General features: G+C 35.0%; 3 protein-coding genes across 3 annotated transcripts; 1 reads left to right on the top strand and 2 right to left on the bottom strand.

Annotated features, from left to right (window-relative positions):
* Positions 851-4,738, bottom strand: LOC18770404 (beta-glucosidase 24). The gene is made up of 13 exons (XM_007203384.2): positions 4,225-4,738; positions 4,027-4,096; positions 3,630-3,688; positions 3,391-3,466; positions 3,108-3,185; positions 2,923-3,010; positions 2,567-2,822; positions 2,308-2,423; positions 2,013-2,230; positions 1,889-1,920; positions 1,645-1,747; positions 1,405-1,513; positions 851-1,286 (listed from the first exon to the last, which is right to left on the bottom strand). The coding sequence occupies exons 1-13, from the start codon at positions 4,396-4,398 to the stop codon at positions 1,112-1,114; spliced, it is 1,554 nt and encodes a 517-aa protein (XP_007203446.1). The 5' UTR covers positions 4,399-4,738; the 3' UTR covers positions 851-1,111.
* Positions 13,170-13,985, bottom strand: LOC18770751 (putative F-box/LRR-repeat protein At3g59170). Its single transcript, XM_007203309.2, has one exon. The coding sequence runs from the start codon at positions 13,983-13,985 to the stop codon at positions 13,170-13,172; it is 816 nt and encodes a 271-aa protein (XP_007203371.2).
* On the top strand, positions 15,357-18,572 carry LOC18769213 (F-box/LRR-repeat protein At3g58900). The gene is made up of 4 exons (XM_020569496.1): positions 15,357-15,947; positions 16,554-17,222; positions 17,782-17,961; positions 18,154-18,572. Exons 1-4 carry the CDS (start codon positions 15,612-15,614, stop codon positions 18,415-18,417), a joined length of 1,449 nt encoding a protein of 482 aa, XP_020425085.1. The 5' UTR covers positions 15,357-15,611; the 3' UTR covers positions 18,418-18,572.

Genomic DNA, 19,612 nt, shown 5'->3' with positions numbered 1-19,612 from the left:
ACTCTTTTTTTTTTATATATAAAAAATTTCCGATTAAGGCATGAATCATACCAGAGTTATAGAAATAAACTCCTATAACTATGATATGACGGACATAGAGCCAATAATATTACAAACTTATTTAATAATACAAAGTCAAAATCGCAGTAGCTCATAGTTAGTTATACACACTAGAGTAACATTCCAACAATTTATTTTGTAACAATTATAGAAACAGCAACTAACAACATTGATCTAGTCATATGGTGGAACTTCTCCTTCCTCAAGATTTGCATTGGAACCTGCATCATTCATTAGGGTGTGAGCATTTTAATGCTCAATAGGGAGTAACATCCCCTCAAAGCTAGCTATCATTGCTAATCAAAGTGGCATGCATCAAACAATCACAAGGTAAACAAGTTATGCATATGCGATGATGTCATGAACTCACTCCCTTAACGCACTAATTCATACTTTAGGGCACCAAGCTTGCATATCTCATACCATACATTTTACCACTGTGGCCCGAATACCCTAAAATATAAATTAGTCATTGAGGTTTTAGAAATAATAAGAACACCTCATGACATTTTAAATTGTTTTCACAAAACTCCTTTTCATTGATTTTTCATTCAAAGATTGATGATTTTATACAAAAAAAAAAATTCACCAAATGACAAAGTTGGCCTTTGAGATTAGATTGCATATACTTCATTGAGGTTAATTTTTTCAATGAAATCATCAATTTGTAGACAAACAATCAACGAAAGGGGTTTTGTGAAAACAAACTGAAACCTCAGGTGTTGTTCATGTAATTTTTGAGACCTAAGGGGATTTTGTAAAAACACAAGAAATCTTAGGGGTGTTAGTGTAGATAACTCTTTTTCATATTTTAATTTTTCATTTTATTCATCATTATCAAGAGGAAATTGCATTTATTATTTAGATACAAATGACCACTATGGCCAATAAAATACAGGAAGAGCGTATACCCCTCACCACAAACTCATAATGAGTTGCTACAACTTATTCTTGGACTCCAGGGGAGCTGGTGTACTTTAAACATTTGGAATTCAAACTTTTCGTATCCCATCATTATTGTCTACAAATATTCATCACTTTTGTACTTTTTTCAAAGATATTTCTTGAGGAAATTTTTGAACCACTCCGCTGAGCGTTTTAGATGCCTTTTTAGATTATCACTGTAATCCACATAGATGAGACCAAAACGAACCGTGTATCCATCATTCCATTCAAAGTTGTCTATCAATGACCATGCGAAATATCCTTTCACCTTAGCACCTTTTCTGCACCCAAAAATGTGAAGAATTCAACGTATTGATGTCAATGTAGTGTTTAAATAACCAAAATTTAAGATGACTATACATTAGATTGCCTTAATTAATTTCTTATATAAGCACTTACCTCATGGCTGCGTGAAGGTAACAAAGGTGACTATAGTAATAGTCAATTCTATCAGTATCATTAAGGGCTTGCTCAAGTGGTAATTTGGGATCATTGAACTCATCAACGCCTACAATATAATGCATTACCGTATGCATTTAGTTTTAAATTTAGACGTTATAACACTTAACATGATTTCATACCATTATATATGTGAAACATTAATTATAAAATTAATGATAATTTAAAACTATTAATTACCGTTCTCAGTAATGTAAATGATTGGATCATTGTACTTTTTTTGTGTGTAGAGTACAAGATCGTAAAGTCCTTTTGGATAAACATATAACCAATCTGAAGCAGCCTGCAATCCAATTTAAAGATAATTGAGATTTTATGATTAATTTGGATGTGGAGAACAATGTTAATCCTGCAAATGCTAGTAGTATAAGTTGAAAATTTAATTAGCAAAAAAAAAAAAAAAGGCTAATAATTTGAAGTGAACCTGCCGACCAATAGGGACCCCATTACGCTCAGCTGCCAAAAAATATGCGTATGTGAATATTAGAATATAACTTTTCTAATAAGCTGATTCATTGCTCAAAGTAAAGTTTGCACTTTGAACTCACTTGTAACATTAACTTGAGGATCTGTTAAGTAGCTTTTATGTGCATAAGAAACGCGACGTTGATGACTTGCATATCTAGCAGAATAGTAATTTAATCCAATAAAATCATATGACCCTTCTAGTAACTTAGATTCTTCAACCGTGAATTTTGGTAATCGTTTTCCAACAATTGACCTCATGCTAAGCGGATAGTCACCGTATGTCACTGGGTCCATAAACCTACAAAATACATAAATTCATAAATAAAACATATAATTGAGTATATATGTAGATAAATAAATTACCAATATACTTGCCATCCGAACATAAAATCCAAAGATCGATGTGCAGCCAATTTATCTTTTCTTAAATTTGAAGCGGGCTTAAACCAATGCGACACCAATGTTATTCCTATCGAGCCATCATGATTTGCCTACGCAAGAAAATTCAAGAATTTTTGTTGATTTAGAGTGAGAAGAATTTAATATACACATTATTTATGTCTTCTATTAGTGACTTAGATAGGATTCTTAGTTAGGATTGCAAATAAGACAAAAAAAATCTAATTAATTAGACCTGATATTCGTCTCTATACAATTTTACAGCAGCTGCATGTGCAAGGAGTTGGTGGTGTGTCACCAAATATGGTTCAATGCCTGAATCTCCACCGGTGCAGTTTAAGTTTTGCCAAGCAGAGCATCGTCCCGGTGCATGGCACCCGACTGCATAGCCATGGTTACTGACGGTAAATGGCTCATTCAATGTGACCCAGTGTTTTACTCGATCGCCAAAGTTCTCAAAACAAAGTTTTGCAAATGCTCTAAAATGGTCACTGTGTATAGTATGCACAATTCAAGATGTAGATGTTACTGTAATATGTATTTCATTAAATGATCATTACCATGTACTGAGCATAGAATTTGTACACTTACACAATTTTAGGGCTTAAGAAACCACCATATTCGTCATTCAAAGCTTGGGGAAGATCCCAATGGAAGATTGTCACAAATGGTTTTAGGCCTGTGTGTATATATATGATGAGTAGAAGAAAATGAAATCTTTGATTAAATGATAAGAGTTTTAAGTATCGATCATGTAAAATGAGATGACTACTCACCGCTACTTATGAGTTCATTGATGAAACTGTTGTAATAGTTGATCCCATCCATATTCACGCCCCCACTTAGCGTTCCATCTAATAATTAAAATAAAATACAACAAATAGGAAAATAACTTGATCTACAAACATAAATTATAAATAAACAAAAAATTTAAGCTATACAAAAGACAACCGAGAGTTATTATCACAACTCAAAACATAAAGGGAGCAAGTCAGTTGTAAGAAAAAACAAAAACAAAAAAGAATTGTTATGTACAATATTGAGAGTAAATCAACTTACTTGGCAACACTCTTGACCATGCTATAGACATTCTATAAGCATCCACCGATATATTTTTCATTATCGCCACATCACCCTATATATATATATATAAATAATTATAAGAACTAAGCTAAAAATTAAGGATATCTCTCGTCTTCAAATGTCATGTGTTTGGTTAAGAATCCAAAATTTAGTATGTTGTGCCCTGCAACTTCAAGTAAAGAAGATCCAGAGAATAAAATTCTATGTTTTAGAACCTTGTATTGGTGATATTGATCAACAGCGATATCTCCATTACTGCCATCCTTGATTCTTTCTACAAATAAACACAAAATTTTTAAATTATTTAGAGCATAAAGATCCCGAAAATCATATCATTCACATTATTATAGTTGAATCTCCTAAATATTTAAATCCAGGTTAAGTTGAGTAGAGTTAAAAAGATAAATAAATAAATAAATAATTTTGAAGTGTTTTTTTTTTTTTTTGGGGTTGAAATGGAGGATTAATCTTTAAACACACAAATACTAAATGACAGAGACAATAGGAGTTCTAGAAACTCTGAACAAATCATCATCAAAGGCAGCTTCAACCCCAAATCAAAATTATAGCTCCCCTTTGGTAATAATTTTGAAGTTATCTTATTACACAGACCTGGATGGCTGTGGGTGTAGTTATCCCATATACTTGGTCCTCTACCATCGGTTTGTACAGCACCAGCGCACTGAAATGTACATAGAGACTGAAGATTTCAATATTCATGCATGTGGAAGCGAATTGATCATTTGTGACATATTGAAATTAAATTAATCCCAAGTATATAGTTACATTAAAAAAACACAAATCAATGACCTGGTAAGTTGCTGAGGCTGTCCCAAATATGAACTCTGGTTCGAGAACATCGAAATTTCTCCTATCTTGGAGGGTATCACAACTGGGGTGTAGTTGTAGATCTGTATCTGTGAATGCAGAGTCAAAGAGTAGCACCACAAAAAAGAGAAAAGTGCCTAATCGCATCATTGCCATAATTAATTGGAGGAGGGTTTTTTGGTGTTCTGGTTCTTCCTGCCATATTGCATGGGTTTTTATAGAGAGAGTACGTACGTGCTTCTTTTTATTTATTTATTTTTTTGGGGGATAAACGCAAGTGGGCTTTATTTTTTTTTTGGGTATCACCGAGTAATGGTAGGAACACTAATTGTGCACCAAAATTAAGTCCTAAAACACATCATCATGACTTTTCATTACCAAATTTCCAGCATGCCAAAAATCATTTACTTATTAAGAAATTAAATTAAGATAATGAAGCGTTAACCAAAAGCCAACAAGTCACAAAATCAATCCAGGAATCCTTCTCTACTCTGATCCCTTTCTATTCTACCATAGATGAGTCTCCACCACGGTACTTGATGCAGGAGCATAGGCGTGGATCAAGATAGATATTTACCATTTCATTGGTTATTTCATGATATATTGTTATTTTCTTATTTAGGTAGTTTTAGGATATCTTTTATGAGTGATTTTATAATTAATTAGTTTACTTTTGGACCAAGTAGCCTTGGTGCCCAAGTCTTGTAAAGCCTATAAATAAGGCTAATGTAATAGTTGTGGAGATATATGTTGATTATTAATAAAATAGTTTATTTGTGGCATGGATTTGCTACGATATATGTGAGTTTGCACTAGCCCTAGATTTCAGTGTTCGTGTATGTGGTTGGTTACCTGTGTTCGGATCTTGATCCCCATCAGTACTGGCTACGTGCACATCTGACACTTATTCCAGCGTGGGTGAAAGAAGCTATTGCTTCTAAATCTCCTTGAATATAACACATACAAATATTAGAGAGCTTGGAGGGAGAGTGAAAAAACAATCATGGTTTAGCTTTAATTGTCATGGTGAGCAGACTATGTCTTCAATTTTTTATGTTTTATTTCCTCAATTTATTTTGTATATGCTTGCTCAAAGTCAAGTGCAGCTTTATGAAGCAGTATCACTCATATGTTGACTGTCGAATCCGCAGTGAGTGGAAATAAACAACACAAGTTTTTTAGAGAACAATTATGAAAATGTAGAAATTTTAACAAGATTTAAGTAAAGGAAATGGACATCCTCCATTCTCATCTTGTGGGATTAGACGTGGGAAGTTTATTCCCAAGAAGTTCAATCTGCGAATCAAACAGGTCCTAAGGCATTGGGATTCCACATTCAACTTAAACATGTAATCCATATTAATATGATCCTTATTTTTATAAAAGATGGTGTTCCATTAAGATTGTTTAAAACTCTTTTAAAATTCCTATAGAAGTAATTTGAGCGTAATCCGCCTGTACCATTGGCTAAGACTATCAGAACATAATATTCGTCGAAAGTTGATTGTTCTAATAATTCTCCCCTCAGAATTTTGTTCCAAAAGTAATATTCGTTGAAAATAAAATTTGTTTTTCCTTCGTCAGACTTTTGTTTAAGTTACTTTGGGGCTTGTTTGGGATGCGTTTGGCTTACCCCGCCCCCTTGTTTGTTGTCGCTTTGTTTTGAGGGTCTGATCGTATCGTTAGACTGGATGGTATTAGCTGGATCTCCCTTCCTTGAATTAGTTTTTGGCTTCTGCGTTTAGCTTAGCTTTGTGTTCTCCCCATGCCCCTTATCTTTATGGGTTTGCAATGGAGATTTCCGACCAAATAAAACCATAATCAAAATCAGTCACATTAAGCTTAAGAAGTTCAGATCAAACTACTTAAAGTACATACTTATATTGAAAACTTTCCCTTTAACCCTTGTTAGGGAGTTTTTTTTAGTACAAGCAACTAAGGGATGGCACTTTTCCCCGCATCCTTCGCGGGGCTTTAATTCTAATGGATCAGATATGAAGGATAAAAAAAGCCATGGGGATGGGTTTGGAGACTTTTTCGGATATGGTATTTAGAGAAGGGCCGGGATGATATTTTAACCTGAACCTACCCCATTTAGAATATATATATATAATTTTATTTTTCATATAAATATATTATTAAGATGTGTTATGGTTGTACTACCTCTCTATAATAATCATGTCTTCGACATGCAGCTTTGACATGTATAATTATTATTTTTAAATAGTGTAGATTTCCAGTTGATAAAACTTGAATTACTCATTAAGTCTGTTATGTATATACGTGTGTGTATAATAGACCAAGTATATTACTTGACCACTATTAAAGACACAAATTGATCCTTTAGGTATACGTGTTTAAATATTTAATGATAACGAGAAAAATAAAACAAAAAATGCTTTTTTAATCATCTTAAAGGTATGGTTGTGCTACTTTTATAATGATGATCATATCTTGGACATGTAGTTTTGACATCTATAATTATTATTTTTAAATAGTGTAGATTTCTAGTTAATAAAAATTGAATTGATATATGTACGTGCTCATATTGTCTTTTTCTCATTCAACAAAGTAGTATTTTATTGGGTTTTTTTTTTCATAATGGGGTGGGTCGGGGAACTCGTTCTCCAACGAAAGCGGGATGAAGAATCCCCAATTTGAATATTGTGGGTATGAAGGCGGGAATGGGGGAAAAATGATTAATGGGAATGGGGAATGTGAATGATATATATCCACCTCCGATTCGATCCATTGCCATCCCTAATTGGGGGAGGTGGTTTACACAAATATTAATTGGCTGTCTGGAGGTTTCGAACTTCTGCCCACATAGTTAGAGGTGAAAGAGCTCAACCAACTAAGCTATGTATTCCACTTGCCCTTAGCTAGGAAGTTAGTTCCCATAATAGTAAAACTAAAACCGAAATTATAACCAAGAGAAATTGAGAGATGAAGAATTTAGCCCAAGAGATGTTGAATAAAAAAATAAGGTATGCCTCTCTCTTATTCTGTTTGTTTAGACTAAACTGTATAGCAATGGTCCGTGAATTATATCCCTAGTTACGTTTTCATCTATAAACTCCACAAATAGTTGTTGTCATCCTCAAATTAAGTCAAACGTTGCACCGTTCGTCTATTCCCTCAAATCCGTCAAGTTTTCTGTCAAAATTGATCATGTACATGACACGCGCCATAATTCTTAAGGGCAAATATGACTTTTTGAATCAACACCTTCTTCCCCAATTCCTATCTCATAACACTGCCAAATAACAACTACCAGTCGCTGTGTCATGGCCATTGCCAAACGACCATCGACCACCACCACTGCCCCTCTCTCTCTCTCTCTCTCTCTCTCTCTCTCTCTCTCTCTCTCTCTCTCTCTCTCTCTCTCTCCCCTGAGTCATAATATCAACAATTCCGCGTCTTCCCTCCACCTCAGTCGTCCTCCCCCATGGATTAGAATTGTGGGTTAGCAAAGGTGCAAGGGCTGGGTTGGGGCAGGGAGAAGAGCCAATCAATCGGTGGTCTTTTTTAATATTTAATAATTATTTTAATAATATTTATTAGTTTATTTTTTTCCTAAACATTTGGAGTGAATTTCCGAATTTATTTATGAAATTAATGGAAAAGTTGATGGAGTTGATGAAAATGGCCAACAATGCAACATGTGACCTAATTTGAAGACGACAATAACTATTTTTGGAGTTCAAGAACAAAAATATAACGCCAGTATAGTTAGGCCGTATTTTTTTATTTGCAAACTTTCCATGTTTTACTCAATGCCACCTTGATTCCAGTTGCTATTTCTTCTTTGGTCTGGCGGCTCCCTCTTTCTTTTGTTTTATTTTTAAATGTCTTCACCACTTCTTCTTTTCTTACTTGGTGCAGCACTCCATGCTTTCTTTTCAATTTCTGCTAGTATTTACTGGATCACTAGCCAATCCCCTTTCTAAAGATGGTGAAATCTGCAATCAATTGGATGCTTCAGACAGACAATTGTGCCAATCTATAATTTAATTGGGCCACTTTGTTGGCCATTAGAGCAGAGGCGAATTGCAGTCTTCAATTATTCTAAAATGTATTGTGGAAGATGTATGGATGCTTTGGTGGAAGATTTATTGCACTGAGTTTTTGTTTCAACGATATCTCTTCGTTTAAAAACCAAAAACCAAAAAAGCAGGACCAACTAAAGTGGAAGGAGCATAAGCGGGCGATGAGTGCTGGGTCCAAGCATGTCACGCCTCAGATTCGGGAGTCGGTGGAAATCCCACGTAAAGTGTGTAAAAAAAAAAAAAAAAAAAAGCTGAAACAGGGTTTAAAATAAACTTCTCTTATAAAAATAGCTCCAAAATCTTACAACTTTATAATTAACTAGCCTCTCTGCACGCGCTTCCGAGCATGCGAGAGGTTTTTTTTAAAAAAATTTTAAATTTATTTTAGAATTAAAAAAGATAATGGATATTTGTGTTCCATAAAAATAGGATCCATTATCTGAATTTTCTTTTAATTTTAATTTTTTTAATACGAAAAATTGTGAATTTAGCATATTATCCTCATTTAATTAACAATTTCAATTCTTAATGTTTGCATTAACTAAGGGCATTTTCTGGTATTTTAAATGTTTCACCATTCTCTGCCTTTTGCTTTATATATATAGATAAATAAAGCTCTATTACTCTCATCTAATTCAGCCTCAACTGGTCTAGTCCTTGTCTTGCTACTAATTTATCTGAAAAATTAAACAGAGTGAGGAATGAGCAACCACCGCTCAATAGGGACATGAGACTTTACCACAGTAAATTGATATAACTAAATTAAGTGACATGCAATTATATAACATATAACAAATAATAATGCATGAAAGAGCTTCGATTCTACCCAACCCGTTAATCTATATAACTGGACAAGTAAATATGCATGTCCCATACCATGTATTTTATCACTGTGATTGCGAATGCCCCAGTATATAAACTAACATCCATCTCAATCATCCCATAATTCCCCTTTTGCTAGTTATCTTGTCTAAACCATTGATCTCCAAGCCCAAATCACCCAATCGACAATTATACCGCCGATATCCTATTCTACTGTGCACACGGGTTGGCCTGAACTTAGTCTCTACAATGGTCAGACTCAACAACATAAAAGATCCTTCCCATCACCCTCTTTTCCATACTTTCTTTATCAACCCAAGAATTCTAGCCATCACTGATAACATATGATCATGTCAATATTAATAAAATAATATAATGATAATTAACAACACTTAAACACCCAATAACAATAATAATCAAATAATATTATCATGCATAATATAGTGTTCACGAAATTTTATTAAACCAATCTATATAAAGGTTCTCCAAGAAACCCCCTACCTCAATTCCAAAGCTATCATATAATTCTGAGTCACAAGCCCAAACACCTTGAGTTCCACCAAAGTCTACCAACACTTTCGTTTTATCACTTTTCCTTTCTTTATGAAATTTTGTAAACAAAAGCAATTAAACGAACTACTATGATACAAGAAATACAAAGGAATGCTATTTATAGGGAATCAAAGTCAGCAAAGTCCATATAGATGGAAGCCAAAATTGAGCCACACAACTAGTCTATGTTTTACCAGAGTACTTGGGTGGCTTGAAAGTAATATGTCGCCACTCTGAATAGCCCCATAAATTGGCTTTGTAGGGTGCTTAGTGAGCATTCTCAAATTGAGGCTATAAATAAGAATACGTACAATGCTTACACCTCGTGCTTTAACAGGATTTGAGAACTAGATGCTTGCAACAAGTCAACCTTGTACATAATGTTTAGTAAGTATAAGGGCCTTTCTAATGCTTTTGTAAAGTGTATAAATATATAATAAATATTAAATAAGGCTGAAATGAATTAATATAGTGAAAGCCATGCAATAAGATTTGATGAGGTAGACTATACTAGTTAATAGCAAGAGTCACGTGGCTTGCCACATATATATATATATATATATATATTATTAATTATATAGTTTGCAAACTAATAACTATAAATATTTAATTTTATGGAATATTAATATACATATTTAAAAATACGGGGTTTCACAATATTAAATTAATTATCGTAAATTATACATTATAAATCTCACTAACAGGGATTAGACACCCTTGGGAACTGTAGGTATAGTATTGGTACAAAATAAGTTTGAATTTATAGAATGAGTTGGGGGCATAACTTTTTAGAGTAGATTTTCTTGATTAAGTGTTAGTAAATTTCAAGGACGAAATTTATTTTATGGAGGGTAGATTAAGTGTTAGTAAATTTATGGACGACATTTATCCTTCGACCGGTTCTTCACTCGTCGTGGCCAAAACAAGGTACAAAGCTTTTCTCTTAGTTTGTATTGTAAAGTGCCATTCAGGGGATTCTGAAACAGAAAGTCGCGGCTGTGTTGAGAAATCTCTTGTTATGGCTTGGTTTGAGAAAGCAGTGAATTATAATGTTGAAAAGCTCGATGTTTCCGTTTCAAATCAGTGCAAGTGCAATGTAGAGTTTCCTGCTTGTGTGTTTGTTTGTGGGTCTCTGAGGTCTCCATCTGCAACCGTGAGCAATGCAACTCTTAAAGCTCTCATCTTTTCAACCTGTTCTATCTCTAATCTTGTGTTTTTGAGGTTGAGAAATGTTACTGTTGAAGATGAGGAGGGCTTTTGCAGATGGGTCTCGTTCTACTGCAGATTCATTAAGGAATTGAGGCTTGAATGTGTGAGGGGCTTAAAAAATATCAACATCAGAGCTCGTCTTTGGAATCATGTGGGCTTCGGAGTTACTGTTAAAATCTCTGGTGAGGGACCAGCGCATGTTGCTGCTAGTTTAGCCAAAGCGAGGGTGAGCCATCAAGTTTGGGTCTGTCGACCCGTCCCTCGCTGGTGTGCATTTTGTCAAGGGATGGTCTCCCCGTGCCACCGTAATCGCTTGTAGGATTTTATACTTGCATTATTATTCTCTGGGAAGCTGCAATGCTTTCTTGAGGTTTTTTTTACCTATGTAATGATGTGAGTTTGGTATGGATTGTATCTGTTTGCGTGGTTTCTCACGTTATTGTAATGAGAAGCTCTTTTCCCGATTAAAGGTTGGGCTTGTGATGAATCATCCGAAGCTCGCGGAATTGAATTGTTTGAAAGAAGTTGGTATTTCTCTCAGGCCTCATGGAATACATGACTTCGACAGCTCGTTTAATCAGTACTCTCTCGTGTTCAGAGTGTCAAAATTCTTACTCTAGGCCAAGTGTCCATAGCGGTAAAGAGCACGAAATTGGTCTTCAATGTTTTAGCATTTCTTTTTAATATGAACTATTTAATTTCATAAAAGTTTTGACTTTTTAATATGATATCGTAGTGTCTGTTGTGCAGCATCCTCTGCCATTTTAATGTCACTGTTGTCTCTTTTATCCTATTCGGACTAATTTCAGCAACTTTTCTTAAGAAGTGTCGTAGAATACAGATGCAAAATTCCCATGCTAATTAATTGCATATACTAATCTTGTACACAAATAATTTACAATTTTTCTAACAAAGACCGATTAAATGGTTTTTTTTTTTTGGTCCGGAAGATCTAGTTTCATAGAAAAAGGCAAAAGCCTCACAAATACAACAAGACCGAAAATTCTACCCACAGGGAAACCAAAGAATCAACACAGGGGAACTAAACAAAAACACAGTAACAAACGGTTGGAGTTGATGTCTTCCTTGGACCGATTCTTGTTTTTACCGAAAGGAGTTGAGGTAACTTGCTTAGTTGGATCCTAGTCATTGGGTATTGTTTGAAAAAATTGGGTATTTTACATAGATAATGAAAGGACCCGCCCCGAATTTTCTCAAAACCCGAGGCGAACCCTTTGGAATTTCTGACATCACTCCGATGCCAGACTCAATTACTAAAGACCGAGACTTCCTGCCGAAATTTCGGCAGAGTCTCCCCTATAAATTGGACATTTCTCAAAATTTCAACCTGCATAAAAACGCATTTAATATCCACAACTAGCAGCATGCACAATATAATTTCATGCAAATCCACTATAGAACGATGATTACAAGAAGTACTCACACACTTATCCTAGACTCATTCTAGATAATGTTTACCGACTTCTTCGTAACTCAACTTCTGTCACGGGATGATCTTCGACACTTCTTATGTTGAACGCAATATTGGCCACGATTGCTTCAAGCTCGCCGGAGGAAAACCGCCACCACGGTCTTGGTGCACTCAACCGTATGAGTCACCGACATGCATATGAATGCAATATGAATGATTAAAGTGTTTGATAGATCACCAAGTAAACATGGAACACTTGATGATTTATCTCAAATATATGCACATCAGCTTTTGCTTAAGAATTCTATATGCTCAACACAAATATCAAAAGCTGTATCAAACCTAAGAGATGCACACAATGATTTATACAAAACTTATTCTCCACAATCCATGAGAGGACCCACAACCATAACTCAATATCTTGCCATGCATTTAATTTGATGGTCATAGAATCCTATATGATTTCGTCATATTCTCAATTGCACTCCAATCAATTGTTTATTCAATGAAACAATATATATCAAGAAGTAAACACGGAACCAAATAGGATATTTAATTAAAACATACTTTCCAAGTCCAAGATAATGAAAACATAATATTTTTAAACTAAATCAAAATAGAGTTCAACTAGGAAAGTAATATTAAGAGATAAAATCTAATCCTATTAAAAATAAGATTAAGATAAAAATACTTTGAGTGAAAATAACTCCAATTAGGAATCCTATAATGAATGCATGATGATGTCATGAATTACCTGAAATCAGTTTCTCATATCGATAAAGTCATGCCTCAAAGATCCAGAATGAATGTGTTGCGCCAAAGCTTCCAGTAAAACATGTTCACACACTAATTCCCAACCTATGCTAGAGTCTAGGAAATGACAATACAATTTTCATACTAACAAGTTTCTTACCAGAGATGTTGAGATGAAAACAGTCATCAAATTTATCAATCCGACAAAGAAAATATTCTAAAGACGAACTTTCAATAGTGATTTTCTGTATTCCTCGAATATTAAGAAGCTTTAACTCCTTGATGAATTTGCAGGATCGGGCAATCCATCTGAAAAACCTCTCATCCACTACTTTAACATGTTCCAGTTGCAAGTAATGGAGATTACTGGAAAAGGATAAGGATGGGGCTTCAAGAATCATCGCATATAATTTCACTGAAAGAGAGCGCAAAGACTGAGAAAGAAATATGCAAGATGGCAACGCAATTGTATTGGTCTCACCATGCGAGAAATAAAGATAAAGCTCTTCAACATTCCACCTTACTGCATTATGAATCCACGTGAACACTCGAAAATGATCATCAGAAAGCTTGCTTGCTGGTTCGGATGTAAAGAAACTCCATCTAATGCGGAAGACCTGCATCCTATTATCCCCACGATAGAACAAGTACCTATCCAAAGAGCTCATCAACCTCACTCGCTTCTGGTTGGTTACTCTATGTGGTTTGCAACTTGAATCAAAACTCACAAGCGGAGCTGATAGATGAAATTGCCTGCACCTTTTCGACGCGGCTTCCACTCGAGTGAGTTCTTTGAAAGTGAGGAAAGAGAGAATGCGATAAGCAACTTCGTCTGGAAGATTGCTAAATCTGTCTATTGCATTTTCAGCACAAGCACCTTGAGCAACACAACTTGCAGATGCCACTAACTTACGCTTCCGCGCCATGATTTAAGAGATATCCTTCCCCTGCAACCAACTTTTGCAACTATTTATCAAAACCAGCAGATTATATACACGTACACAAGAAATCAAACACCCAATTAGACTTTGCTTTGCAGCCATGCAAGATGCCAAATAACCCAAGTGCTGAAGAAATTAAACACCCAATTAGACTAAGCAGAGCCAAGCAAGATGCCAAATACGCAGTTAAATCTTACACTACCCCAATCAACTCATTTCACAAAACCCCAAAGCAAAGTAATCAACAAGACTAGCAGAATTTTTAAAAGGGTAAGAAAAGAGTACAATTATTATATGCATATGCATGCATAAATCGAGCTTGAAAAGAGAGATTTTGCAAAGCAGGTTATGTAAGCAATCACTTACAGGTGGTGGTGGCGGCGGCTTCTGAAGTTACAAGCACAGACCCAATACATGTATTTGACAACAGTGAGAATTCAAGATTAATAAGTAGGTTAGAAGCAGATATTAATCAATAATAACACATGATATGATAGCTTGCTTAATTATGTGGGTGAACCCTGACAAATGAACAATGCAACGATAAAAATTATAATAGCATGTGGCAGTGGTGGTGTTATATATCATCATCATTTTCTTTTGGTTAAAGTTTCCTGCTATAAAACCTCAATTACAAAGAGAAAAACTTACTTGTAACGAGATTAACACTGTTAATAATACTCAGAGTTTCAATATGAGGGTTCAGTTCTCACTCAAATAATTAAGAAAGAAATCACGTGACATTATTATTGATGAGGATCTCATTCTACTCCATTAATCTCATCTGACATCTATGGAGAAAGACGCCGAGGGCCATGTTTCCAATGCATGCTTACATAATTGACTGGCAATTACAGCTGCTTGGTTTATAAAGTTGATTTAACCATCATGATGACTTTGCAAAAAATCCAACTCAAATGCTAATTAGACACATACTAATCGAGATTGGACTAAATAGACACATACTAATCTTGAGATTGGACTAATTAGTAACAATTTTTCTATGGTTTACTTCAATGAAATGGTGTAACACAGATTAATTAGATGGTGTATTAGATCAATCAAATGGTAGAATAAAGATGGAATGTGTCACTTTATGGACCATGATTTTTAAGTTAAAACATGAATAATACAAACATTATTATAATTAAATTTTCAAAAGAAATTGATTGACTGACTGGCTCACCACCAGATACCAGCCCATGGTACATGGCCTGACCCAAAATCATGTTTTGATGGGTCAAAGCCAACTGGCCCATCACCTAGAACCAATCAGGACAACACCATAAACCCTGTGACTCTCTACGATTACAAAAGCTCCACAGACGTAGACAGTCCCAAATGGGTAAAATTAGGGTTCTCTGTGCCCTGATACTCAGCTAGGAGAAAGACCTGGCGATCCATCACATTCCAGACTCTGCAGAGGACCAGGGAAGATTGGAGGGCATCAACCCATTCTGGCTTGGTATGTACTATGTACTAGTTTAGTATCAAGAACGCTGCATATCTTTACTTTGGTTCAGTGTAGAAAATGAAATTGTTCTGGTAGTTTATGGCCAGAGTTGTGAGGTTGAAGGAGGTGTGCAGTGAGAATACTGAGAGTAATGTGTGATGGATGGATTTAGTAACCTTCCAGACCAAGTTGCCCATTACATTCTTTCCTTCCTTACTATAACAGACCTTGCTCGTTTCGGCTGTGCGTCGAAACGATGCAGAGAACTTTATCTGTCAGCCCCATCGTTGAATTTTGATGGATTTTCCGTCGCGAATCAATCCACGTGTATGAAGCGGCAAAGGTTGTTCAATTGTTTGGATAGATTCTTCTTTTGTCGTGGTGACAATAAGATACAGTCCTTTCGTGTTCGTTGGTTTAGTCACGTTGCAGAGGACAGAGTCATGTATTTATCAAATACAGACGAGGATACCGACTATAGCAAGGATAGCGACATTGTTATTAAAAATTGTGGTTTTGCCCTTTTTATAAAATTTTTATTCAAAACTTTTAGATATAAATAATATATAAAATAAATATTAAACAATAAAGTAAAATAAAGAGCCAAGTAAACAAATAAATAAAACAAGTTAAGATTAAGAAAGCAAGTCTGGTATAGTGAAAGCACGTCAAAGACGCTGTCCTAAAGCCTTTGTAGCCTCCCTACGTGCAGGTAATGACGGTCTACAAGACTCCAAGATACGACCCCAATACGCAGGCTTAAGATCCGCTATGAGCACGTTCACAGTCGGATAGAAAACTCCAAGCCACAGAACCGTTGCCCAAAAATAATATAGAAAGTATGGAATATGTGAAAGTATAAGAATAGAGAAATCTGATTGTAGTATATGAAATGTGAAGGAGGAGTGGCCTTTTATAGGCATCCAAAACTCGTAACCTCCAAACACATTTAACCATAAAAGTTGGTGGCAATGAATAGAAAATAAAAACTGAAAATTAAACAATTTGTAACTCCTATAATAAATAAAAGAAACCAGCCAAAAATTAAAACAGAAAATAAAACGTTTTAAAATTTAAAATCCTTTCAAATAATAACAGACATAACAACATGCTTCTGTGAAGAGCATTTTCGAGTAATGTCATGGGTCCACAATGCAGTAAGGTGCAATGTGGAAGAGCTTGATCTTGACATCAGCCCTGGAAGTGAGATAGCTCCGAAGTTTCCATCTCATGTTTTTCTTTGTGCATCCTTGACATCTCTATCGGTGGACGTGGGCTGTACGAGTCTTACCGTGCCCTCCTTCACATTTTCCTCTAATCTCAAGTACTTGGAGTTGACAAATGGTTTAGTAAAAGACGGATTTTTCAAATGGATCTCATCTTGCTGCAAATGCATTGAGGACTTAGTTCTACAAGAAGTTGCTGCGAATAATATCACCATTGAAAGCTCGTCTTTGAAGACATTTTCTTTTGTGAATGATGATTCATTTGACGTACTTAACATCTCATGTGAGAAACTTGAATCTTTAATTATGGAGTGGATAATCCAATCACCTAGCAAATATTCATTAAATATTTTTGCCCCAAGGCTCAAGTATTTCAGTTGGAAGGGGAATTTGATGAACCACCGAAATCTTGGAAATTTAGAAATCCTACAAGAAGCTGAAATTCTTATGAAGCCTAAAGGAGATGAGTTTGAGAATGTATTTGAGGTTCTTTGCAGTTTAAGCAGGGCTAAAGTTCTTACCCTAAATGAAGAGACCATTAAGGTAAAATGAACCGGAACCCTCATACTTCAGACTGATTCTTTTTATTTTTTTTGTCTTTGGCAAATAACTAAATTTCTCATGCAATTTGAACTAAATTTTCCGATTTCTTTGTGGTAGGGGTGATATGTTTAGCTAATTTATATTTTTGTCATGTTTCATAAGTTCGAGCCACTCATTAATTTATCATGGATTCTGTAAAACTGTGTCAGTGCAATAATTTGTTTTGTCACATGTGTTGTATGTTAATCTGTAATATTCATACTTTGAAGTGCAATAATTTGTGTTGTCACAGGTGTTGTGTGTTAATCTGTAATATTCATACTTTGAATACAATTAACATCTTCTTGTCCACCGTCTGTACTTAATTGATGTATCAATGAGATTCTGTTTCTTAGGAAAACTGTCCCCTCTTGGTATAGTTTCCTGGCTCTGCCACTAAGTGAGGGCATTTCTTTTGCTTTGATAATGGTCTCACTAACAAGAGTGAAAATCATATTTGTGCTATGTTTTGTTTAAAAGAGTGAAAGGAAGTTGAGAAACATGATTTATTACTTTGCAGGCTCTGTTTCGGGGAGGATCCATGCCACCACCATTAAATAATGTTTGTTCTCTGGGTCTGCGGATTGGAAATGTTGTTGATGAGTTAGTCCCAGCTATGGTTTCTCTTTTTAGAGGAATGCCAAATTTGTGTAATATGCTCATAAATACTAAGCCACCTCTGGATGACCCTAAATCTAATGTAAGTTAACTCTGTGCTGCTACTTACTTCTCTCTGTCTCTCTCTCCCACGCACTCACATGTTATCATTTTAGAATCAAACAGGGGCATACTCATCACGCTTTCAAAATAACGCAGTTTTCCTTTCTATCTATTTGATTTTGACTTTTTTTGGGAATCTTCAATTGATTTGCTTGTCTTCTTTTCATTGCAGGCATCTGGGTTTAATATCGGATATTGGAAGATGCAAAACATCGCTTTTATTAATCAGCTTAAGGATGTTACCATAAAGCTTTCTGATGGGTCTAATGGAGTTGAGCTAGTAAGGTTTATGCTCGAGCGTGCTCAGAATTTGGAGAAAATGCTCATAATTTGTTTACCCCAGAATTTGGGTGACAATATGAGGAGGTTAGAAGAAAGCAAGAAATTTTCCCGTGCCACAGTTCTGTTCAAGGAAAGTCGAGACTTCTTACCGTGAATGTTGATGGATCAATTGGGGCAATTATTTAGATCTGTAATGCTTCAGAGTTTAAGCAACAATGTTCATTGTGCACTGCTACATTATTGTATTCGTTGTACAGTATGAACAATTCAGAAGGCATTAGTTTTCTTAAGAATTTATTTTGGATGTTACAGAGTTCGTTTTCTTGTCCACTTTCTTAAGAATTACTGCTTTCGTTTCGTTAGTTTTCTTAAGCATTTGAGGAGAGCATGAAGAAGAGTTGGTTGACAAATTTCGAAGTATTTACTAGGTAGTAAATTTGCATTTGCAACATGAATTTTCTTTTTCTGACCTCCGTTCAAGGGAAAAGGGTCTTGATTAGCGGACAAAGAAAGGATGTTAAACTTTAAAAAATAATGATAATATAGTAGTAATGATATATAATCAGAATTTAAGCAACTACTATATCTTAAATACAGTCCTGATCTCTTGGATTATAAAGGTCCAAGAGATTTGTGGTCACTTACCATTGGATATAAATTCAACGGTTCACTCACTCTTGTATTCCTTTTTAAAAACTTTTTTGAATCATTGAATTAATATCCAACGGTGGGTGACCACAATCTCTTGGACTCCTGTGGTCCAAGAGATCGGGACTGATCTTAAATATTCACTTATAGTGTGTGGAGTTCATCTAATTAAATATTTTATTTTATTTTTTGAAAAAATGAAATTTAAAAGCTATTATTAAATGTGACCCATTACTTAAGTTAACAAAATTAGCAAGAACCAATACACGATCAAATTGACATCTTTGTTAGCGTATTTGAGGTGCTTTCCCATTTATCTAAGGTTGAAGATCTTTTTCTAAATGAAGCGACCATTAAGGTAAAGAGAGTATTAATTTTGTGTTTTTCTTTTGGATATTTTGCAACTTGAATTAATTTTTCTTGTTTCTCCATGGTATGAGATGATTGGGTTAGCTAATATTTTTCTCATGTAGCAGTATTGTTCTAAGCTTAGAGTTATGGCGTTGCTTTTACATTAATACGGTCACACTAACAAGAATGAAAATTCATATTTATGCTATGTTTTGTTGAAGAAACATGATTTGTAACATTGCAGGCTCTGCGCGTCAAACATAGTATAGCCGCTCGGCTATACTATTTTTTAATAATAAAACTGTAGTATAGCAGGGCGGCTATACGCTTTTTTTTAATTTTATTTTTTT

This window comes from Prunus persica, chromosome G7 (genome assembly GCF_000346465.2).
Source record: "Prunus persica cultivar Lovell chromosome G7, Prunus_persica_NCBIv2, whole genome shotgun sequence".
Lineage (NCBI taxonomy): Eukaryota > Viridiplantae > Streptophyta > Magnoliopsida > Rosales > Rosaceae > Prunus > Prunus persica.
The sequence above is the reverse complement of the archived record's forward strand: the minus strand, read 5'-3'. Positions and strand labels throughout refer to the sequence as shown.